General features: G+C 44.2%; 1 protein-coding gene across 1 annotated transcript; it reads right to left on the reverse strand.

The window, feature by feature from the left end:
• Nucleotides 1-11,131: 11,131 nt before the first annotated feature.
• On the reverse strand, nt 11,132-17,564 carry LOC109906876 (growth-regulated alpha protein). Its single transcript, XM_020504716.2, has 4 exons — nt 17,315-17,564; nt 16,821-16,947; nt 14,743-14,826; nt 11,132-11,838 (listed from the first exon to the last, which is right to left on the reverse strand). The coding sequence occupies exons 1-4, from the start codon at nt 17,376-17,378 to the stop codon at nt 11,784-11,786; spliced, it is 330 nt and encodes a 109-aa protein (XP_020360305.1). The 5' UTR covers nt 17,379-17,564; the 3' UTR covers nt 11,132-11,783.
• Nucleotides 17,565-24,571: the final 7,007 nt, after the last annotated feature.

Below are 24,571 nucleotides of genomic sequence, written 5' to 3' on the forward strand. Positions count from 1 at the left end.
TTCTATTTGGAAAGAAAAATCTTTGAAGTGTGTGGAGATGTGAAATTAATGTAGGACAATATAACACATTAGATCTGGTAAAAGATAAAACAATCTCTCTTTTTTTTGCATCATTTGCAAAATATTAAATTATATTAAAATCGGAAGCTTGGAGTAATTTAGTTGTTCTCCACAAGCATTGTGTCACGTTCTGACCATAGTTCTTTTGTGTTTTCCTTGTTTTAGTGTTGGTCAGGACGTGAGCTGGGTGGGCATTCTATGTTGTGTGTCTGGTTTGTCTATTTCTATATTTGGCCTGATATGGTTTTCAATCAGAGGCAGGTGTTAGTCATTGTCTCTGATTGGGAACCATATTTAAGTAGCCTGTTTTGTGTTGGGTTTTATGGGTGGTTGTTTCCTGTCTTTGTGTTTTCTGCACCAGATAGGGCTGTTTCGGTTTTGCCCCGTTTATTGTTTTGTAGTTTGTTCATGTTAAGTGTCTCTTATTAAAGAACCATGAACTTCAACGACGCTGCGTTTTGGTCCTCCTCTCCTTCCCAGGAAGAAAGCCTTTACACATTGTGTGTGTCAAGTTTCAGACTGAGAAATCTACATAATATTTTGACTCAAGTCTTCCAGGTGTCCCTCACAAGTTTTCCCAAATGTACCCAAGTGGCTGAATTGGTCAATTAATACATTCCCAAGTGCATAACTATAGAGAACATACAAAAATGATACGGTAATAAAAAATTTAAGTTTACACATTCCCAGGAATGTCATACATGATTGATCATTAGCTCCCTACCTAAAAGGTACTAACCTTCACACCCAGTCAGGGGTCAGAGACCTGGCCGTGTGATGCCAGGACAACCTCTCTCTCAATGTGATCAAGACAAAGGAGATGATTGTGGACGACAGGAAAAGGAGGACCGAGCACACCCCCATTCTCATCGACGGAGCTATAGTGGAGCAGGTTGAGAGCTTCAAGTTCCTTGGTGTCCACATCAAATCAAATCAAATTTTATTTGTCACATACACATGGTTAGCAGATGTTAGTGCGAGTGTAGCAAAATGCTTGTGCTTCTAGTTCCGACAATGCAGTAATAACCAACAAGTAATCTAGCTAACAATTCCAAAACTACTACCTTATAGACACAAGTGTAAGGGGATAAAGAATATGTACATAAAGATATATGAATGAGTGATGGTACAGAGCGGCATAGGCAAGATACAGTAGATGGTATTGAGTGCAGTATATACATATGAGATGAGTATGTAAACAAAGTGGCATAGTTAAAGTGGCTAGTGATACATGTATTACATAAGGATGCAGTAGATGATATAGAGTACAGTATATACGTATACATATGAGATGAATAATGTAGGGTATGTAAACATTATATTAGGTAGCATTGTTTAAAGTGGCTAGTGATATATTTTACATCATTTCCCATCAATTCCCATTATTAAAGTGGCTGGAGTTGAGTCAGTGTGTTGGCAGCAGCCACTCAATGTTAGTGGTGGCTGTTTAACAGTCTGATGGCCTTGAGATAGAAGCTGTTTTTCAGTCTCTCGGTCCCAGCTTTGATGCACCTGTAGTGACCTCGCCTTCTGGATGATAGCGGGGTGAACAGGCAGTGGCTCGGGTGGTTGTTGTCCTTGATGATCTTTATGGCCTTCCTGTGACATCGGGTGGTGTAGGTGTCCTGGAGGGCAGGTAGTTTGCCCCCGGTGATGCGTTGTGCAGACCTCACTACCCTCTGGAGAGCCTTACGGTTGTGGGCGGAGCAGTTGCCGTACCAGGCGGTGATACAGCTCGACAGGACGCTCTCGATTGTGCATCTGTAGAAGTTTGTGAGTGCTTTTGGTGACAAGCCAAATTTCTTCAGCCTCCTGAGGTTGAAGAGGCGCTGCTGCGCCTTCTTCACGATGCTGTCTGTGTGGGTGGACCAATTCAGTTTGTCTGTGATGTGTACGCCGAGGAACTTAAAATGTACTACCCTCTCCACTACTGTTCCATCGATGTGGATAGGGGGGTGTTCCCTCTGCTGTTTTCTGAAGTCCACAATCATCTCCTTAGTTTTGTTGACGTTGAGTGTGAGGTTATTTTCCTGACACTACACTCCGAGGGCCCTCACCTCCTCCCTGTAGGCCGTCTCGTCGTTGTTGGTAATCAAGCCTACCACTGTTGTGTCGTCCGCAAACTTGATGATTGAGTTGGAGGCGTGCGTGGCCACGCAGTCGTGGGTGAACAGGGAGTACAGGAGAGGGCTCAGAACGCACCCTTGTGGGGCCCGTGTTGAGGATCAGCGGGGTGGAGATGTTGTTGCCTACCCTCACCACCTGGGGGCGGCCCGTCAGGAAGTCCAGTACCCAGTTGCACAGGGCGGGGTCGAGACCCAGGGTCTCGAGCTTGATGAGGAGCTTGGAGGGCACTATGGTGTTAAATGCCGAGCTGTAGTCGATGAACAGCATTCTCACATAGGTATTCCTCTTGTCCAGATGGGTTAGGGCAGTGTGGGCAGTGTGGTTGAGATTGCATCGTCTGTGGACCTATTTGGGCGGTAAGCAAATTGGAGTGGGTCTAGGGTGTCAGGTAGGGTGGAGGTGATATGGTCCTTGACTAGTCTCTCAAAGCACTTCATGATGACGGAAGTGAGTGCTACGGGGCGGTAGTCGTTTAGCTCAGTTACCTTAGCTTTCTTGGGAACAGGAACAATGGTGGCCCTCTTGAAGCATGTGGGAACGACAGACTGGGATAGGGACAACCTGGCACTTCACTTTTTAGTCTTGAAGAGGGCACAACAAAACCTATTCCCCATCAGGACACTGAAAATATTTGGCATGGGTCCTCAGATCCTCAAAAGGTTCTACAGCTGCAACGTCGAGAGCATCTTGACTGGTTGTATCACTGCCTGGCATGGCAACTGCTGGGCCTCTGACCGCAAGTCACTACAGAGGGTAATACGTACAGCCTTGTACATCACTGGGGCAAAGCTTCCTGCCATCCAGGCAGTGTCAGAGGAAGGTCCTAAAAATTGTCAAAGACTCCAGCCACCCTAGTCATAGACTGTTCTCTCTGCTACCCTTATGACAAGCGGTACCGGAGAACCAAGTCTAGGTCCAAGAGGCTTTTAAACAGCTTCTACCCCCAAGCCATAAGACTCCTGAACATCTCGTCAAATGGCTACTCAGACTAGGGCCCCCCACCCCCTCTTTACACCACTGCTACTCTATGTTGTCATCTATGCATAGTTACTTTAATAACTCTACCTACATGTACATACTACCTCCATACTACCTCCGCACATGTACATACTATTCCCCCGCACATTGACTCTGTATTGAATGTGGAATGTTTGTTTGTTGATTTGAAAAACAAGAAAACCTAATGAAACTTTTTTAATTGTAAAAAAGTGAAGTGCCTGTCACAAGCATGTGTGTGTGTGTGGTTTTCATTTTTGTTTGTTCACATCATGTTTACCGGAATGTAGTCATGAACTGGTATGTCTCGTGTACCTGCAAGGCAGGGAGGTTGTGGAAAGAGCAGCGGACATTTTTAGGGTTGGAGACACTAAGCAGTAGTAGTGTATGCTACACATGATATAAAAGGTGCAGAAAAACACAGCACACCAAAACTGTTGCAGTCATAAACAAGGTGTCAGATCAAATAAACTAATGTGCAAATATTTATAAAACATTTATTAAAAAAGAGGACCCTAAACTTCTTTAAACTGCTAAGTAATTTCCCACTGGGCACACACTGGTTGTATCAACATTGTTTCCATGCCATTTCAATGAAATTCAGTTGAACCAATGTGGAATAGATGTTGAATTGACATCTCTGCCCAGTGGGTTGTCACATGGTCTCTCACAAAACCATAAATCCAATAGAGGAGACAGTTGGGTCATGTCCTTACTTTTTACGAGATTATTCTGTTACACTTTCTGCAGTATGTTTTGAATATAGAGACATAAAGGGTAAAACATACAGGGCTCATTTCCCAGACAGATTAAGCCTAAACCTAGTCCGGGGCTATAGATTAACGGAGAATATCAATTTAAATAACTTTTTAATCTTGGACTAGGCTAAATGAATGAATCTGTGTATGAACAGCTGGCCCCAAGTTTTGATCTCTGCATGTCCTTCTCACAACACTAAAATAAGTAATTCTTGGCTCATTCTACAGTACATCAGTGTTCTCACAGTGAGTCTTGTTCTTAGGAAAGACATATGGTAACATTCCAAGACCTATGTGTTTTGGGAAATGTTTTATTTTGGTCAAATAAAGTACATGTTTAGCAGTTGTTATTGCAGGTGTAGAGAAATGCTTGTGCATGCACAAAGTACAGTGAAATGCTTAACTTGCAAGCCAACATTGCAGTATTCAATATCAAAATATTATAACAAAATACAATGTAAAAAAAATACAAATGAGGATACAATGTGTGATGAATTTTCCTAATTGTCTTTAGTCATGACCATAAACAGTAAACCACATGCTTCTGCTGCTGCTACGGGTATTGTGTGAGACATTGTCTTCACAGGTCAAGGCCTCAAATATGGAAGTATAGATTAGCCAAATTGTTTAACCTGAGAATGACCCCAAAACTAAGGACTTATTAGCCACTCCTACTCTGTTGTTTATTATTGTCACGAATTACTAAGGTGGGTGGAATCAGGCGCAGAGAGCAGGTTTCAGTTATTAGACAGTTTATTCTCCGGCGCACAAAACAAGGTCAACCCAACACACAGGGTGAATAATCCAACGCAGGACCAAAATAGTCCGGAGAATAAAACTCATGAACACCACCAAATAACAGGAATACAAAAACAATCCCGCACAAAACAAGGGCGGGACAACCTACTAAATATAAGGACGCTAATTAAAGTAAAATACACACAGGTGAAACTAATAAGAGAAAACCAACAGACAAACGAAAAAGGGATCGGTAGTGGCTAGTGACGACGATTGCCGAGCACCGCCGGAACAGGCAGGGGAGCCAACTTCGGCGGAAGTCGTGACAATTATAATGTTGTCATGGAGGACTGATTGGGCTCATTGATTTGAGTTGAAAAATAAATGCTGCGCTCTTGTGAAAAATGAATTCCATATGCTGCAATTTGCTATAGGCCTTTTGTTGACCTTTTTGTTGGTGACACTTTGATATCTTGATAATATGCAGCTGTTTAACGGGCAAATTTACAGATGAAACAATAACAAAACGGACACCCCGCCTCTGTTTTGGTAAAAAAAAAGCTGAGGGATGGTCTTGGAGAAATGTAACCACTCTCCGATTAAACTTACCAAAAACTGCGTTTGGTTTTCAAGTCTGTGTCTTTAGGTTATCAAACGCGAGAAATTCCGGTTGAAATGCAGCCAAAATTCTAGTGGATGCGCATCTAAACTTCAAAATTACATATTATATGTCGACTAAACTGGTCAAACTAAGTGCAGAATCAAGCTTTAGCATGTTCTAAACATGCAAAACAATCCTTAAACCGAAATCGTTTGGTCAATCCTGGAAGAAAGAGAGCTCCGGACCAGACGCGCGCATGAAAGTACATGTATTTTCGCGTGACCCGGAGGTTTCAGCCCGCCAAAACTCGAGGGAGCACGTGATTCTCACAATGAGAGGCCCCACTGAAAGGAGACATCGTGCTGAAGAGATAGGAACTGTTCCCAGATCCGTAGCTGGTTGGGAAGGGTGGGGGCGATGACGTCAAAGTTGGCCCAACTTTCATGATGGCAAGAGAGAGTTTGGGAGAATGGCTGCCCTGAGAGTTCTGCTTTACATACAGACATCATTTGAACGGTTTTAGAAGCTTTAGAGTGTTTTCTATTCAATAATAATTATTATATGCATATATTAGCAATTTTTGACAGATTTTCTTTCTGTTTACTATGGGCACGCAATTCCTCCAAAGGGGGCAGTAGTCAGCCCTATCTTTAATAGACAGAGCTATGGATGCAAGGACTGACCATCTATGATATAAAAAGTATGTTATGAGGCTACACAATGTTAACCAAGATTGGAGTAAAACAAGCTTATATTTTGGATTCTCATGGAGTGTGACAGTTGAACTAAGCTCATGAGGCATTTATAAGCTATATTCTTCAAGAATCAATGGATACATAAATATATCATTTATAAATCCAAAAATGGATGTATGTGTTATTGGCTATAGGTTTGCTTATTCCATGTGTAACTCTGTGTTGTTGCTTGTGTCGCACTGCTTTGCTTTATCTTGTTCAGGTCGCAGTTGTAAATCAGAACTTGTTCGCAACTGGCCTACCTGGTTAAATAAAGGTGAAATAAAAAATAAATACATAAAAAACTACAGATTGCCACTTTAAGTCTATCAAAAGTGTGCAAGTTTGAGCATGTGTCCATTAGGCCTATAAATATGAGTTTTTATCAGCTTGAATTAGATTGAGCAACAAAAGCCCCACTTTCATTCCATTGGCTTGGATCCGCACTCTGCAGCTGTTGCAAGAACACATTTTTCACTGGCTGTCCACTGGTTTCAAAAACAATGATTGATTAGCATCTTAAAATGATTGAATTCAACCATTATTGGGTTGAAATACACACTTCGATTTGTGAACCACCATCCACAACAACCATAATCCTTAAGGCGCAAATAGCTAAATAAGAGAGCACCAGTGTGATTCACATTAATGCGCTATGTAGATATCAATAATAAGTGATATCCGTATCACAGTAGACTACAACACTACTATCATCCTTACCTCCAAGCATTTATTCAAGTTGGATAATCTTTGGATACCGACAGCAGTCGCACCATTGGAAGACATAGCTTGGACTGTAGCCTACAAAAGCCTATTCCTGATCTTTTCCTGCGATCCATCAAACACATTTGGTGTGTCATCATAGTGGTCTCTGACTTATCATCAACGTCATCATCTTGTTTTTCAAAAGTATCTGTAATCTGATTACAATATTTTAGCTGGTAACGTAATGTATTATAGTTTTTTTTTGTAATCCGTTACTCCACAACCCTGCCTATTGTGCTGGGTTATTGGTCCTGGGTAAATGAGATATGACCCAGCTGGTCAGATCAGAAGACTGGAGACGTAGTTTAGTAGGGGCTTGGCTTTCAGATAGTTACCATGAGAGGTATGTCGTTCCTGTTCATCAAATCCAATCAAATTTAATTTGTGACATGTGCTGAATACAACATGTGTAGACCTTGCCGTGAAATGCAAATTTACAAGCCCTTAAACCAACAGTGCAGTTCAAGAAAGAGTTAAGAAGTAAATAAATAAACTAAAGTAAAAACTATTACAAAGTTACACAATAAAATAACAATAATGAGGGTATATACAGGGGGTAGAGGTAACGAGTCAATGTGCAGGAGTACAGGTTAGTCGAGGTAATTTGTACATGTAGGTAGAGGTGAAGTGACTATGCATTGATTATAAACAGTGAGTAGCACAAGTGTAAAAAACAAATGGTGGGGGGGGGGGGGGGGATCACTGTAAATAATTGGTTTAAATGTTCAGCAGTCTTACAGCTTGGGGGTAGAAGCTGTTAAGGAGACTTTTGGTCCTAGACTTGGTGCTCCAGGACCGCTTGCCGTGCAGTAGAAAACAGTCTATGACTTGGGTGACTGGAGTCTTTGACAAGTTTTAGGGCTTTCCTCTGACACCGCCTAGTATATAGGTCCTGGATGGCAGGAAGCTTGGCCCCAGTGATGTACTTGGCCGTACGCACTACACTCTGTTGCGCCTTACGGTCAGATGCCGAGCAGTTACAATAGCAGGCGGTGATGAAACCAGTCATGCTCTCGATTGTGCAGCTGTAGAACTTTTTGAGGATCTGAGGATCCATGCCCAATCTGTTCCGTCTCCTGAGGGGGAAGAGGTGTTGTTGTGCCCACTTCATGACTGACTTGTTGTGTTTGGACCATTATAGTTTGTTGGTGATGTGTACACCAAGGTACTTTAAACTCTCTACCCGCTGCACTACAGCCCCATCGATGATAATGGGGGCCTGTTCGGCCCGCCTTTTCCTGTAGTCCACGATCAGCTCCTTTGTCTTGCTCACATTGAGGGAGAGGTTGTTGTCCTAGCACCACATGGCCAGGTCTCTGATCTCCCGATAGGCTGTCTCATCGTTGTCGCTGATTAGGCCTACCACTGTTGTGCCGTCAGGAAACTTAATGATGGTGTTGGAGTCGTGTTTGGTTACGCAGTCGTGGGTGAACAGGGAATATAGGAGGGGACTAAGCACATACCCCTGAGGGGCCCCAGTGTTGAGGATCAGCGTAGCAGACATGTTGTTGCCTACCCTTACCACCTGGGGGTGGCCCGTCAGGAAGTCGAGGATCCAGTTGCAGAGGGAGGTGTTTAGTCCCAGGGTCCTTAGCTTAGTGATTGGCTTTGTGGGCACTATGGTGTTGAACGCTGAGCTGTAGTCAATGAACAGCATTCTCACATAGGTGTTCCTTTTGTCCAGATGGGAAAGGGCAGTGTGGAGTGCGATTGTGGATCTGTTGGGGCGGTATGTGGATTGGATTGTGTCTAGGGTATCAGGGAGGATGCTGTTGATGTGAGCCATGACCAGCCTTTCAAAGCAATTCATGGCTACCGACGTGAGTGCTATGGGTGGTAATCATTTAGGCAGGTTACTTTCACTTCCTTGGGAACTTGGACTATGGTGGTCTGCTTGAAACATGTAGGTATTACAGATTCGGTCAGGGAGAGGTTGAAAATGTCAGTGAAGACACTTGCCAGTTGGTCTTTGCATGCTTTGAGTACACATCCTGGTAATCCATCTGACCCCAGGGCTTTGTGAATGTTGACCTGTTTAAAGGTCTTGCTCACATCGCCTTCCGAGAGCATTATCACACAGTCCAGAACAGCTGGTGCTCTCATGCATGCTTCAGCGTTGCTTGTCTCAAAGTGAGCATAAAAGGCATTTAGCTCATCTGGTAGGCTCGCAACAATGGGCAGCTTGCGGCTGTGTTTCCCTTTGTAGTTCGTAATAGTTTTCAAGGCTTGCCACATCCGACGAGCGTCTGAACCGGCGTAGAAGGATGTCGTCGTTCAGCCACGACTCTGTGAAACATAGGATATTCGTTTTTAATGTCCTGTTGGAAGTATAATCTTGATTGTAGGTCATCCATTTTATTTTCCAATGATTGCACATTAGCCAATAGAACGGATGGCAGTGGGAGTTTACTCACTCACCTACGAATTCTCAGAAGGCAGTCTGACCTCCACCCCCTTTTTTTCCATATTTTCTTCACGCAAATTACGGAGATTTGGGCCTGTTCCTGAGAAAGCAGTATATCCTTTGCGTCGGACTTGTTCATGAAAAATTATTCTTCCAGTTCGAGTTGGGTAATCGCTGTTCTGATGTCCAGAAGTTATTTTTGTTCATAAGAAACAGTAGCAGCAACATTATGTACAAAATTTGTAAAAAATAAGTTACAAACAACATCAATAAACTATCAAAATAGCACAGTTAATTAGGAGCATGTAAAACATCAGCAATCCATTCAATGCCATTTTATTGCATAGTTATCACATGTTGTGGTTTAACGTTGACATTTTTGTAGCCGCATTGATGCTTATACAAGTGTATGAGTTCCCTAAAAGTATATTGTCATGCCCTGACCTTTTTATGTCTCTATTTTGGTTTGGTCAGGGCGTGAGTTGGGGTGGGCATTCTATCTTTTGTGTTCTATTTCTGTGTGTTTGACGGGGTGTGGTTCTCAATCAGAGGCAGCTGTCTATCGTTGTCTCTGATTGAGAACCATACTTAGGTAGCCTTGTGGGTAGTTGTTTTCTGTTTTTGTGTCTGCACCAGACAGAACTGTTTTGGTTTCGTTCGTTCTCTTTGTTATTTTTGTTATTTCAGTGTTCAGTTCAAATAAAAGTATGAACACGTACCACACTGCACCTTGGTCCTCTCCTTCCAACAGCCGTTATATATATATATGAGTTCCACTGCAGAAGAAGAACCACAGTGGCAAGAACAAAATCCAGACAACAAACGACAAACAGAAAATTAGGAAAAAACAACACAACCCCATAATCACAACCCCAAAGCCAGCATGCAGGCCCCCCGAATTCCCCTACTCCCTCAGAAGAAACATATCCCCTCCAAATCCTTTCCTGGTACCACTCCCTACCGCCCCCCCATTTTGTAACACCTCTGATCACTCCAGCCTAGCCCCTACGGGCCCAGATCCGTCCCCCCATGGTCCGTACTGCACATGACTGCACCTGAACTTACAACTCCCAAAACCCCCAATGCCTTGCTAGAAATCATATCCCCCTCCTAGTCCCCCCTCACAACACAAACAACCCGCTAGAGGCCCTCATCCACCTCTGCAATTAAATGATCAAACCCGGAGTCTCCCAATGACCCATGACCTTGACAAAACACTCAGAACAGAATAACTTTTTTCAGACGGCTGTTCATGTTTGCCTCCCCACTAGGAAATCCATCCATAGACGGCACAAGGTATGTCCCGAGAACGTCCGCCACAGATGCATCTCGCATTGAACACACCTACCAACTTGTGTGTGAGTGGTCTGTGGCCAGGTGGGTCTGGGCCCTCTTTGTTCCGTTCTCCAGCCTCCATTGTCCAGCCTTGCCGCCACATCGCTCCCCCTCCAGCACCAGCCCGATGGACATATCCTCCTCCACCCCCCATCCCTCTCCATCTCCCTTCCTCCTATACACTTATCCCACTCCAGAATCAGACCAGAACCAAGAACCCCAAAAAAGAAGAGGCATGGAGAAAAGACCAAAGATAGAGATCTACGCCCGGAGCGAGCAGGCCACAGCGGAATACCATCATTGACCTGTTTTTAGCCAATCATTGTTTGTGTAGTGCACTATAAATGTAATATGGTTCCATTTGAGACTACACTACACTGCAATTATCTTTAGCATGGAGCTTATATTCTGGACTCCAAAGGTTTGACTGAAAATGTAACATTATATAAGTGTGGTGCTAGTGTGCTGTTTGTGTTGTATGTTTTACATTTTGTAATGTTGTATTGACTGCTTGCTTTCTTGACCAGGTCTAACTTGAAAAAGAGACTGTGTCTCAACTGGTTAAATAAAGGTTAAATAGAAATAGCATAAATATACCAATACAGTCAACACATATGAATATGTTGCTTTTATTTGCTTGCTTGGAAATGAAGTGAAAGCATAAATATAACATGGACAGACACTTTGATCTAAGGTCTAAAAGTCCTCTTATAAGGAACTCTTTTCATTTACCTACTGCATGCAGCTCTCTTCTAAGGACTCATCCCTCTGACCCTTCCTGGGTCCTTCACAGGTAAACATATAATAAACATTTGTATTATAACATATGTAATAAACATATAATAAAAACAAGCAATAGACATCAAATGTGCTACATTGTACACTTCCGCTCATAAGGGGGCGGAAGGCGGCCAGGGTAGCCTAGTGGTTAGAGCATTGGACTAGTAACCGAAAGGTTGCAAGTTCAAATCCCCGAGCTGACAAGGTACAAAATCTGTCGTTCTGCCCCTGAACAGGCAGTTAACCCACTGTTCCTAGGCCGTCATTGAAAATAAGAATTTGTTCTTAACTGACTTGCCTAGTAAAATAAAGGTAAAATAAAAAATAAAATAAAAAATAAGAAGAAAGTTGTCTAGTGAAAGCTTTCGCAGAGCAAAATGCCCATACATCCCTTACAATGCAATGAATTGTATCAGAAGGGAGCGCTGGGCCGGCAGTCCAAGACGCAGGTTGTTGAATCACGTTCACCATTTTGTTAACAAATGTTACGGGGTATGAGTAGTGCTTCCAACCTCTTTAGAATGTTTACTTTCCTGCATTCTGGGAAAGAGAAAAGACAGACAAGTCAAACTAGGCAGAACTGAACGATGCAAAGTGAAAATTGTCTTTGTGTTGGATTCTAGCTTGAAATATACCTATTCATGTTACCATACTAGAACATATTGATTACTTTACATGTATAAGGAATGTCAATGCAGGGTTGATAGGGATTTGGATTCTGTTCCATGTTTCTAAGGAGGGAGGTGAAGGGCGATAGTCTCTTGATAAGGGATGCCAGCTGCGGAACTAGGGAGGAGCGAGGAATCCGTCTCGAGGTCAAGTTGACAGATGAAGTGAGAAGAAACCTCTGGGAGAGGGGCCCACCCCTACGACTCTCCTACTATAGTCCTATCTCACACACATTCCACGCCCACAAAGGATCTAGCATAAGGCAGGGCTATGACTACACCAGTGAGAGGAACAAATTCACTTCTCTAGGGTAAGGGGTAGCATTCGGAATTTTGGATGAAAAGCCTGCCCAAATTAAACGGCCTGCTACTCGGGCCCAGAAGAGATGATATGCATATAACTGGTAGATTTGGATAGAAAATACTCTAAAGTTTCCAAAACTGTTAAAATAGTGTCTGTAAGTATAACAGAACTGATTTGGCAGGCGAAAACCTGAGAAGAATCCATTCAGGAAGTAGTTTTTTTTTTGGTTTTGTAGTTAGTTCCTATGCCTTCCACTAGATGTCAACAGTCTTTAGAAATGGTTTCAGGCTTGTATTCTGATAAATGAGGGAGTAAGACCTGTCTGAATAAGTGGACCGTACGTTGTCACAGAGCTTTTTCATGCGCAATCCCGAGAGAGTGCCTTTCTTGTTTACCTTTTATATTGACGACGTTATTGTCCGGTTGAAATATCATAGATCATTTATTATAGATCATCTAAAAACAACCTGAGGATTGAATATAAACATTGTTTGACATGTTTCTATGAACTTTACGGATACAATTTGGATTTTTTTTGTCTGCCTGTTTTGACTACGTTTGAGCCTGTGGATTACTGAAGAAAACACGCAAACAAAACAGGTTTTTGAATATAAAGAGACTTTATCGAACAAAAGGAACATTTATTGAGTAAAATAAGATCATCAAAGGTTATTATCTCTATTTCTGGCTTGTGTAACTCTTCTACTTGGCTGGTTACTGTTTGTAATGATTTGTCTGCTGGGCTATGTTCTCAAATAATCGCAAGGTATGCTTTCGCCGTAAAGCATTTTTTAAATCTGACACCATGGTTGGATTCACAAGACGTTCATCTTTAAACCTATGTAAAATATGTTTTGTTTTCGGAATTTTTTCACAAGTATTTCTGTATTTGAATTTGGCGCTCTGCAATCTCACTGGATGTTGGCCAGGTGGGACGCTAGCATCCCACATACCTTAGAGAGGTTAAGTTCAGAGATGTATTGGCTGTCTAGACATGTAAGGAGTTGACCCTGCCTATTAGAAGGTTATAAATATATGCATTTGAGTATTTACTCTCTTTGTTCAGAACCTAACAGTTGTAAAATGCATTACGTTTTTTTGTTGCTTTTAGTCTTAATTTAAGTTTAGGGTTAAGGTAAGGATTAACATCAGATTTAATGCCAAACTTACCGTAGTAAAACTGACTTACCCTAGTAAAACTGACTATCCTACCGATCCTCGACTTCGGCGATGTCATCTACAAAATTGCTTCCAACACTCTACTCAGCAAACTGGATGCAGTTTTTCACAGTGCCATCCGTTTTGTCACTAAAGCACCTTATACCACCCACCACTGCGACTTGTATGCTCTAGTCGGCTGGCCCTCGCTACATATTCGTCGCCAGACCCACTGGCTCCAGGTCATCTACAAGTCCATGCTAGGTAAAGCTCCGCCTTATCTCAGTTCACTGGTCACGATGGCAACACCCATCCGTAGCACGCGCTCCAGCAGGTGTATCTCACTGATCATCCCTAAAGCCAACACCTCATTTGGCCGCCTTTCATTCCAGTTCTCTGCTGCCTGTGACTGGAACGAATTGCAAAAATCGCTGAAGTTGGAGACTTTTATCTCCCTCACCAACTTCAAACATCTGCTATCTGAGCAGCTAACCGATCGCTGCAGCTGTACATAGTCTATGGTAAATAGCCCACCCATTTTCACCTACCTCATCCCCATACTGTTTTTATTTATTTACTTTTCTGCTCTTTTGCACACCAATATCTCTACCTGTACATGACCATCTGATCATTTATCACTCCAGTGTTAATCTGCAAAATTGTAATCATTCGCCTACCTCCTCATGCCTTTTGCACACAATGTATATAGACTCTCTTTTTTTTCTACTGTGTTATTGACTTGTTAATTGTTTACTCCATGTGTAACTCTGTGTTGTCTGTTCACACTGCTATGCTTTATCTTGGCCAGGTCGCAGTTGCAAATGAGAACTTGTTCTCAACTAGCCTACCTGGTTAAATAAAGGTGAAATAAAAAAATAAAAAATGATGTTGTGGCTATGCCATCTAGTGACCTCCCACTGGGCACAGACGTCAATTCAACATCTGTTCCACGTTGGTTCAACGCAATTTCATTGAAATGACATGGAAACAACGTTGATTCAACCAGTGTGTGCCCAGTGGGAGAGAGAGCTGCCTCCAGAACAAGATTCATGAGAAAAAAACACTAACCTGCTCAAACAAGCTACAAAAACAAAAACATTTGAGAAAAACAATCCTGCCGGCGTATGTTTGACACTCATGAGGTAGACTGTCTCTCTTAAATGTTGATCATTAACCATGATCTGTCTAGCCTTGTCCCAGATCAGTTTGTGCTGTTTTGCTTTCTTGGCATAAAAACAAACAGATCTGAGACAAATAAATTATCTCGCTAAGAAAAGGCAATAGCAGAAGTTTGTTTGGATTGCTATCTATTACCTTTTGGTTGATCTCGTCACCAGAATCTTCACTGGGCGGTCATTTGGGTCCAGGCAGAGTTGACGTCCATTTTTGAGTGTGATACTAAAACAATTAAAGGGAGATTGTCTGTACTCCAGAGACTGCATTATCTTCAAGATGTGCACTAGTACCTTTGTTCTGCATTCCTGTGAGCAAATTCTTAAACCTCCAGCTTTTTTTTATTGTAAGTTACTTTTCATGTTTTCAACACTTAGTCTGAAGATCAATGTCAAAACATTTAACCTGATGGTCAACTATCAATGTGTTGATTTATCTGTTGAGTATGGAACACTGTTTGGGTCCCTGCGTGTCAAAAAATTCCCCATCAAATAACACTTTTTGACGTGTCGAATAACACTATTTGACCTGTTAAATAAGCTTTTAATTTGACACTCAAATATCAGTTATATTATGGAATGTTGTGTGTTCTGAATTTGCCAAGCGCCACCACTACTACCAGTAGCACTGTCAAAGCTGTACAAAAAAGGTCTGCAAACAAGCAAACAACGGCCACAAACGATGTGTTTACAATACCGCGTTGGTAATAGGATTAACTATTTGTTCGACCGCAACTCCTAAAGTAGCTTAGCTACCTAGCTTTAGCTTGGTACCTAAGCTAGCACCACACAACCAGCCTACAACTGCAGTCATTTTCATTATTCTTAGCAATGATTTAGGAATCCGTGTGAGTAAGTATTAGCTAGGTTGTGTAATAACATATTAACACATGTAATAAAGCATTCACTGACTGTTATCATCAACAGTTGCCACTTGTGGTTCGCCTATTGAAATTGAACTTCAGTTCATGAAAATAAATAGCTAGCCAGCTACTTAACACTGTTGCCCAACGTTATAAGCAGCCAGCTAGCTTCATCTGGCTAATGACGCTCGACCGGACCGTGGTATGTGTTATGAAGCTAGTCACAATAAGGATTAGGCACAGTAATGGAATTTGCGGTATGCCTTCAAAATAAAAGTACCCCGTTGAAAGTGATGCAGAAGGTTAATTGGTGGAATCTTGCCATATTTAGAGTAGATAATGTTGAAAAGGTTGGAATGTGAAGCAATGAAATGGGGTATCCGTCTCGGTGACACCCACAGAACACATCTGGGAAGGGTTTACGCAAATACTAGCGTTGTAGCTCTTATCGAGGGACTGTGACTGTGTGGAATCCCCTCCCCAGTCAGCCTATTGTGTGTATTGACATTCATTTTGCACTGTACCGCTTTACCTAAGGATTGGGGATCAATGAAATGGAATAAGTATGCCCGCAATGCAATTCTAAAGTATAATACATCCAGTGTGATTTCAACAGATTTTTGTTAAATTAACAAATGATTGTCTTTTGTTGATTTTATTTAACAACATTCCAACCTCATTTATCAGGATCGACTCAATAATGGCAGAATTCTACTATTTGTATTCATTTGCATCACTGTCAGTGACAAACCTTTAGTTTGTAGGCAAACCGCAAAGTCAACATTGTAGCTAATCATTATTGTGGCTAGCTTCACATAGATGGTCCGACCACCATTAATCAAATAAGAACTGTTTTATGAATTTAGTTATTTTAGATGATGACACCTAGCTATATAGTTAGCTAACTATACCTACTGAAGCAGATTATGTCGTGTTGCTATGTTTTTGGGGAAGAACATTGTTTGCATCCATGAGCGAGATAGCTTTCTTTTTTTTTAATGACCAGCACTGTAGGTGCGCGAGACAACTATACCAGCATCATAGCATACGTATCAATGAATCGTTGTGATATATGAAATACGAGTGCTAGTGTAATCAATGTATAATAACTACGTAAAAAAACATGAATGCTTTAAATTATTATGTGACGTGTCCTGATTGGTCAACAAGCTTATTTGACATGTCGAATAGTGTTATTTGACTTGTCTTTTTTGACACGCAACGACCCAAACGGCGTTCCATAGCTGAGGGACTGACTCCAAAACTTTTTTTAAAATGTATTTTGTACTTTTGACTTATTCTGAGAAAAAATGGATTGTTCAATTATGTTGATTTATCAGTTGAGGGAGTTACTCACATGACTTCAGTCTTTGAGCAGTGCGGACGAGGAGGGAGATGCAGCACTCTCTTCAGATTCCTGAACGGAATATGACCAGTCTGCACGTTGGGGCAAAGGCAGCGTAGAACCCGTGGCTGTCTTTTCCCTATAGAGAGGTAGGGTGGAAAGCACAATGGGTTTGTCTTACATTTCTTATTTCGATTTCACTTTTTATCTTGAATGATGTATGATGATATCAAGAGTTAGAGTTAGGTTAAGGGTTACTGCTGTATATACAGTGTAATAATGAGTAGTAGTTACAATAGTTATTACACTGTATACACATGATAATAACACATTCATAAGAACACTGTCATGTAAAGAGTCAGTTGCGAAAACTTCAAATGAAAGTAACCAGGTTATAAATTCAACAAAGTAATAAACTATCATGCACTAGTATAAAATAGTAAAATAGTAGTAATGAAATAGTAATTACGTATACAATATTAAGTGATAAATGGATGATTATTTACCTTCAGTTGCTGAGAAGATTGCCAGGAGGGTGAGCAGAACGATGGTTATGTTTGCAGTGTTCATGGTGAAATCCTTTTACTTGCAGCACTGTGGGAGGCTGCTGTACTATGGGTCTCCAATGATGATTCTGTTGTCGGATGTGGGTGCCCTGGTTTTTCGGGTAATCATGTGTTTTAGCAAATAGAAGAGAGAGCTGCAGCTTCTCTCTCTCTCTCTCCCTCTCTCTCTCTCTCTCTCTCTCTCTCTCTCTCTCTCTCTCTCTCTCCATAGACAGATATAAGTGGGTGGCTGCTTTTTCTCTGATGGGCCCTGGTCAAAAGTAGTGCACTTAGTGTCTTTCAGAATACAGAGAGTGGAATTTTAATTTAGTGTGGAATAGTGTGCAATTTTGGACATAACCTGAAACTTCCCCGCCAATGAAGTATATACTTTGTGTCCACTTCAGTAGCTTTCCATGATTCCTGTCCTGGACAACATTGAAGGAACATTTCTCTGAGTCAAGTTGAAGGGCCATTTCGAGGTTGTCTGAAGTAGAGACCAGCTTGTCAGGGAAAATATGAATAAAAAAACAAACATTTTCTCTGGCTGTGATTTTCGACTGATGTGAGCGTTCGTTGTGCAATCATGTTGGTCAAACCTTTGTGACCCTGAAATCAGCAACCATAAAATCTCTTCACTCAGACATCCTCTGGCGAGTGAGGCAAGCAACGCTACAAATGGATCTAACTGTCAGATCTAACTGTTTAGCTTAGTGTTGGCATCGCTGTGTGCTCGCACACACTTTTTCAGTTCTGCCCACAAATGTTCTATAGGATTGAGATCAGGGCTTTGTGATGGCCACTCCAATACCTTGACTTTGTTGTCCTTAAGCCATTTTGCCACAACTTTGGAAGTATGCTTGGGGTCATTGTCATTGCCATCTATTTTGTGAAGTGCACCAGCCCCTCATGCAGCAAATCACTCCCACAACATGTTGCTGCCACCCCCGTGCTTCACGGTTGGGATGGTGTTCTCCGGATTGCAAGCTTCCCCCCTTCTCCTCCAAACATAACGATGGTCATTATGGCCAAACAGTTCTATTTTTGTTTCATCAGACCAAATGACATTTCTCCAAGAAGTATGATCTTTGTCCCCATGTGCAGTTGCAAACTGTAGTATGGCTTTTTTATGGCGGTTTTGGAGCAGTGGCTTCTTCCTTGCTGAGCGGTCTTTCAGGTTATGTCAACATAGGACTTGTTTTACTGTGGATATAGATACTTTTGTGCCTGTTTTCTACAGCTGTCACGACTTCCGCCGAAGTTGGTCCCTCTCCTTGTTTGGGTGGCATTCGGCAGTCGACGTCACCGGTTTCCATGCGGCCACCGATCCACTTTTCATTTTCTATTTGTTTTGTCTTCATTGTACACACCTGGTTTCCATTCCCATAATTATTTTCCGTATTTAACCTTCTGGTTCCCCCCATGTTTTGTGCGTATTTGTTCTGTGTTAAGCTGTCGCTACATTTTGTGAGATGGATTGTTTTCCCTCCGTGGAAATTATTTTGTTGTCTTATTTGAGTAAAGTCCTTTATACTCATCCTCTGTGTCCTGCGCCTGACTCCGTCTCACCTGCTGCACATCGACCCTGGACAGAAACACGCACCTATAATATGGAGTCAGCAGGTGCACCCACTCCTCCGTTACCTGTAGAGGAGCGTGTCCAGCAGCACGCGACAATGCTACAAAATCATGGCACATCCATGGATCGCGTGCTGCACACCATGGAGCGATGGGAGAGGGGGGGTTTCCCACACCCCCATCAACTTCACGCCAACCCACACCGCTGTCCACCCCTCTCTGCCGGGTGCCAGGGGTTCCTGCTCCAGTTGGAGCTCTACCTGGCGACCGCCCCCCCGGCTCCCTCGGGACACGAGAGCGTGTCCGCCCTCATCTCCTGTTTGTCGGGGAGAGCACTTGAGTGGGCCAACGCCATATAGGGGAGAGAAGGAGCAGCGTTGGTCCACTATGAGATTTTCACCCGCTTCTTCCGGGCGGTCTTCGATCATCCACTTGAGGGGAGAGCGGCGGGGGAACGGTTGTTCCATCTTAGACAGGGGATGAGGAGCGCAATGGACTTTGCACTGGACTTCAGGACCCTGGCAGCCAGCGCGGGATGGAATGAAGGGGCACTGATCGACCATTACCGATGCAGTCTATGGGAGGACGTTCATCGGCAGCTGGCATGCAGGGACACCACCCTTACCCTCGACCAGCTGGTGGATTTATCCATCCGGCTGGATAACCTGTTGGCCACCCGCGGACGTCTGGACCGAAACATAGAAATCCCAAAATCATAGAAAAACAAACATAGACTGCCCACCCCAACTCACGCCCTGACCATACTAAATAATGACAAAACAAAGGAAATAAAGGTCAGAACGTGACAGTACCACCCCCCCCCCCCCAAAGGTGCGGACTCCGGCCGCAAAACCTGAACCTATAGGGGAGGGTCTGGGTGGGGGTCTGTCCGCGGTGGCGGCTCTGGCGCGGGACGTGGACCCCACTTCACCACAGTCTTTCTCCGCCTCATTGTCCACTTCCGTGGCCTCCTAAACATGGCGACCCTCGCCGCCTACCTCGGACTGGGGACCCTAGAAATGGGTCCCGAATGGACGGGAGATTCCGGCAGCGCCGGGGTGAAGGGTGACCCCGGCAGCGCCGGACAGGCGGGAGCACCTGTAGGGAGGAGACAGAGAGACAGCCTGGTGCGTGGGGCTGCCACAGGACCCACCAGGCTGGGGAGACCTCCAGGAGGCTTGGTGTTAGGAGGAGGCACCTGAAGGACCGGGCTGTGGGGGAGCACTGGAGCTCTGGTGCGCAGCCTTGGCACCACTCCCCCATGCTGGATAACTACTCTAGGCCGGACCCTCCAGAGTGCAGGCACAGGTTGAACCGGGCTGTGGGTAAGCACGGGAGATCTAGTGCCTACTACGCGCACCTCTCCCTTAGGCTCCACTCCCACATTTGCCCGGCACGAGCGGAGCTAAGGCATAGGACGCACTGCACCCTCCCAGTGCCCCGGAGACACAGCACGCAGAGCTGGCGCAGGATACCCTGGACCGAAACGGTGTACCGGCGACCAGACACGCTGAGCAGGCACCATACGCCCTGGCTGGATGCCCACACTTGCATGAGACTTTTGGGGGGCTGCCCTATAGCGCACCGGGCTATGGGCACGTACTGGCGACACTGTGCGCTTAACCACATAACACGGTGCCTGCCCAGTAACGCAGGAGTGAGCTCAGGTCTGCTACCTGGCTTAGCCCCACTCCGCGTGTGCCTGTCGTGCTGCCGTGCTGCCTCCTCATATCACCGCCGCTCAGCTTTCGCTGCCTCCAGCTCTGCTTTGGGACAGCGATATTCCCCAGCCTGTGCCCAGGGTCCTTCTCTGTTCAAAATCTCCTCCCATGTCCAGGAATCCTGTGCTGCTGGCCACTGCTGCTGCTGCCGCTGTCTGTTACCACGCCGCTTGGTCCTTGGTTGGTGGGTGTTTCTGTAAGGGTTTTCCTCCTCTTCGTCTGAAGAGGAGAGGCGAGAAAGATTGGAGGACCAATATGCGGCGTGGTAAGTGTCCATATTGTTTTTAATAACAAAAACACTGAACACTATGAAATACAAAAACAATAAACGAATACGTGAAAATGACAAAACCGAAACAGTACCACGTGGTGAAAGAAACACAGACACGGAAACAAACACCCACAAACAAACAGTGAAACCCAGGCTACCTAAGTATGATTCTCAATCAGAGACAACTAATGACACCTGCCTCTGATTGAGAACCATACTAGGTCGAAACAGAAATCCCAAAATCATAGAAATCAAACATAGACTGCCCACCCCAACTCACGCCCTGACCATACTAAATAACGACAAAACAAAGGAAATAAAGGTCAGAACATGACACTCTGTCACAGAAGGAGACGGCGGCTATGGAAACATATGTCTCCGAATCTCTGGGGCAGCGATACATTCAGCCTTCCACTTCACCTGCCCCCTCAAGTTTATTTTTTGTGAAGAAGAAGGACGGTGGTTTACGCCCATGTATTGACTATCGAGGTATCAATCAGATCACTGTGAGGTAATATTACCCGCTGCCTCTCATAGCCAGTGCGATCGAGTCAATGCACGGGGCGCGCTTCTTCACAAAATTTAATCTCAGGAGCGCTTACAATCTCATGCGTATCCGGGAAGGGGATGAGTGGAAGACGGCATTTAGTACCACATCTTGGCACTATGAGTACCTCGTCATGCCATACGGGTTGATGAATGCTCCATCAGTCTTCCAATCCTTTGTAGATTAGATTTTCTGGGACCTGCACGGGCAGGGTGTAGTGGTGTATATTGACGACATTCTGATATACTCCGCTACACGCGCCGAGAATGTGTCCCTGGTGTGCAAGGTGCTTGTTCGACTTTTGGTGCATGACCTGTTCGTGAAGGCTGAGAAATGTCTGTTCTTTCAACAGTCCGTCTCCTTCCTAGGGTATCGCCTTTCTACGTCAGGGGTGGAGATGGAAAGTGACCACATTTCAGCCATGCGTAATTGGCCGATTCCAACCACGGTAAAGAAGGTGAGGTGGTTCTTAGGGTTTTCCAACTACTACCGGAGGTTTATCCGGGGCTTTAGTCAGGTAGCAGCTCCCATTACCTCACTGCTGAAGGGGGGACCGGTGCGACTGCAGTGGTCGGCTGGAGCGGACAGGGCATTTGGTCACCTGAAGGCTTTGTTTATCTAGGCACCCATGCTGGCTCATCCCGATCCCTCCTTGGCATTTATAGTGGAGGTGGACGCGTCCGAGGCTGGAATAGGTGCTGTGCTGTCTCAGCGCTCGGGTATGCCACCCAAACTCCGCCCCTGTGCTTTCTTTTCGAAGAAGCTCATCTCAACTATGATGTTTGGGACCGGGAGCTACTGGCTGTCGTAAGGCTCTGAAAGCGTGGAGGCGTTGGCTTGAGGGGGCTAAACACCCTTTCCTCATCTGGACTGACCACCGCAATCTGGAGTACATCCAGGCGGCGAGGAGACTGAACCCTCGCCAGGCAATGTGGGCCATGTATTTCACCCATTTTGTTTTCACCCTATCCTACAGACCAGGTTCCCAGAATGCGAAGGCAGACTCACTGTCCCGGATGTATGACACAGAGGAGCGGCCCATGGATCCCACTCCCATACTTTCAGCCTCATGCCTGCTGGCACCGGTGGTGTGGGAGCTGGACGTGGACATTGAGCGGGCGTTACGTACAGAGCCCACTCCCACCCAGTGTCCAGCTGGGCGGCTGTACATTCCGTCTGCTGTCCGCGACCGTCCTGCCATCTCCTTCCTTTGCCTGGTCTCCCTACGGCTCTACAGACTGCGGAGGCCCTGTTCACCCACGTCTTTCGGCACCACGGTGTGCCTGAGGATATAGTTTCTGATCTGGGTCCCCAGTTCACATCCAGGATCTGAAGGGCATTTATGGAACATCTGGGGGTCTCGGTCAGCCTCACATCAGGTTTTCACCCCAAGAGTAACGGGCAGGTGGAGAGAGTTAAGCAGAATGTGGGTTGGTTTCTGCGCTCCAGCGATGGTCTCCAGTCCGGGGGCCCGCAGTGACGCCCTCCAGTCTGGAGCCAGAGGTGGAGGGGTGAGCCACCTGAGCCGCCACCGCGGATAGATGCCCACTCAGACCCCCCTCTATAGGTTCGGGTTTTGCGGCCGGAGTCCCCACCTTTGGGGGGGTGTACTATCACGCCCTGACATTAGAGAGCCTTTTAATGTCTCTATTTGGTTTGGTCAGGGTGTGATTTGGGGTGGGCATTCTATGTTTTGTCATCTATGATTTTGTATTTCTATGTTTTGGCCAGGTATGGTTCTCAATCAGGGACAGCTGTCTATCGTTGTCTCTGATTGGGAACCATACTTAGGTTGCCCTTTCTCTCTCCTTTCTTTGTGGGAGGTTGACTTTATTTAAGGCACATAGCCTTTGAGCTTTACAGTTTGTTTTTGTAGTGTTTATTGTCTTTTCCGGCATCATTTTGATTAATAAAAGGAAAATGTACGCTAAGCTAACCACGCTGCACCTTGGCCCTATCCTTTCAACAGCCGTGACACACCCCTTGACTTTTTACATTCATTTTTTAAAATTATTCAAGCTCTGTCAAGTTGGTTGTTGATCATTGCTAGACAGCTATTTTCAAGTCTTGCCATAGATTTTCAAGCTGATTCAAGGCAGGAACATTCAATGTCATCTTGGATAAGCAATTCCTGTGTATATTTGGCCTTGTGTTTTAGGTTATTGTCCTGCTGAAAGGGGAAACTGGTTTTATTTAGGATTTTGCCAGTGCTTAGCTCTATTATGTTTATTCTTATCCTTAAACACTCCTTAGACCTTGACGATGACAAGCATAACCATAACATGATGCAGCCACCACCATGCTTGAACATATGTGGTAGTCAGTGATGTGTTGTATTTGTCACGCCTTTGTCACGTTCTGACCTTTATTTCCTGTGTTTTGTATTTAGTTAGTATGGTCAGGGCGTGAGTTGGGTGGGCAGTCTATGTTTGATTTTCTATGATTTGGGGTTTTCTATGTTTCGGCCTAGTATGGTTCTCAATCAGAGGCAGGTGTCATTAGTTGTCTCTGATTGAGAATCATACTTAGGTAGCCTGGGTGTCACTGTGTGTTTGTGGGTGATTGTTCCTGTCTTTGTGTTTGCACCAGATGGGACTGTTTTAGGTTTTCTCACATTTGTTGTTTTTGTTAGTTATCTCATGTGTAGTTTCTTTATCAATTAAAGAATATGAATAACCACCACGCTGCGCTTTGGTCTGCCTCTCCTTCAGATGAAGAGAACCATTACAGCCTTGGTCTTAGTATTTTGTGTTTTCTTTAATTATTTGTTCAGGCCAGGGTGTGACATGGGTTTATTGTGTTGTCGTATTGGTTTTTTTTGTAGGCATTGGGATTGTGGCTGATTAGGAGTGTGTCTAGCATAGGCTTGGCTGCCCGAGGCGGTTCTCAATCAGAGTCAGGTGATTCTCGTTGTCTCTGATTGGGAACCATATTTAGGTAGCCTGGGTTTCACTGTGTGTTTGTGGGTGATTGTTCCTGTCTCTGTGTAGTTTCACCAGATAAGCTGTAATAGGTTTTCCCGTGACCGTTTGTTGTTTTGTTTATATATATAGTTATTTCATGTATCGCTATTCTTCATTAAAAGACATGAGTAACCACCA

The sequence above is a fragment of the Oncorhynchus kisutch genome, linkage group LG16 (genome assembly GCF_002021735.2).
Source record: "Oncorhynchus kisutch isolate 150728-3 linkage group LG16, Okis_V2, whole genome shotgun sequence".
Lineage (NCBI taxonomy): Eukaryota > Metazoa > Chordata > Actinopteri > Salmoniformes > Salmonidae > Oncorhynchus > Oncorhynchus kisutch.

Coding starts and splice junctions, on each gene's coding strand:
- LOC109906876 (XM_020504716.2), bottom strand. CDS start 17,378: ATGAACACTGCAAACATAACCATCGTTCTGCTCACCCTCCTGGCAATC. Junction 16,948..17,314: donor AATCTTCTCAGCAACTGAAG/GTAAATAATCAT, acceptor ACCTCTCTATAG/GGAAAAGACAGCCACGGGTT. Junction 14,827..16,820: donor TGCTCAAAGACTGAAGTCAT/GTGAGTAACTCC, acceptor TAATTGTTTTAG/TATCACACTCAAAAATGGAC.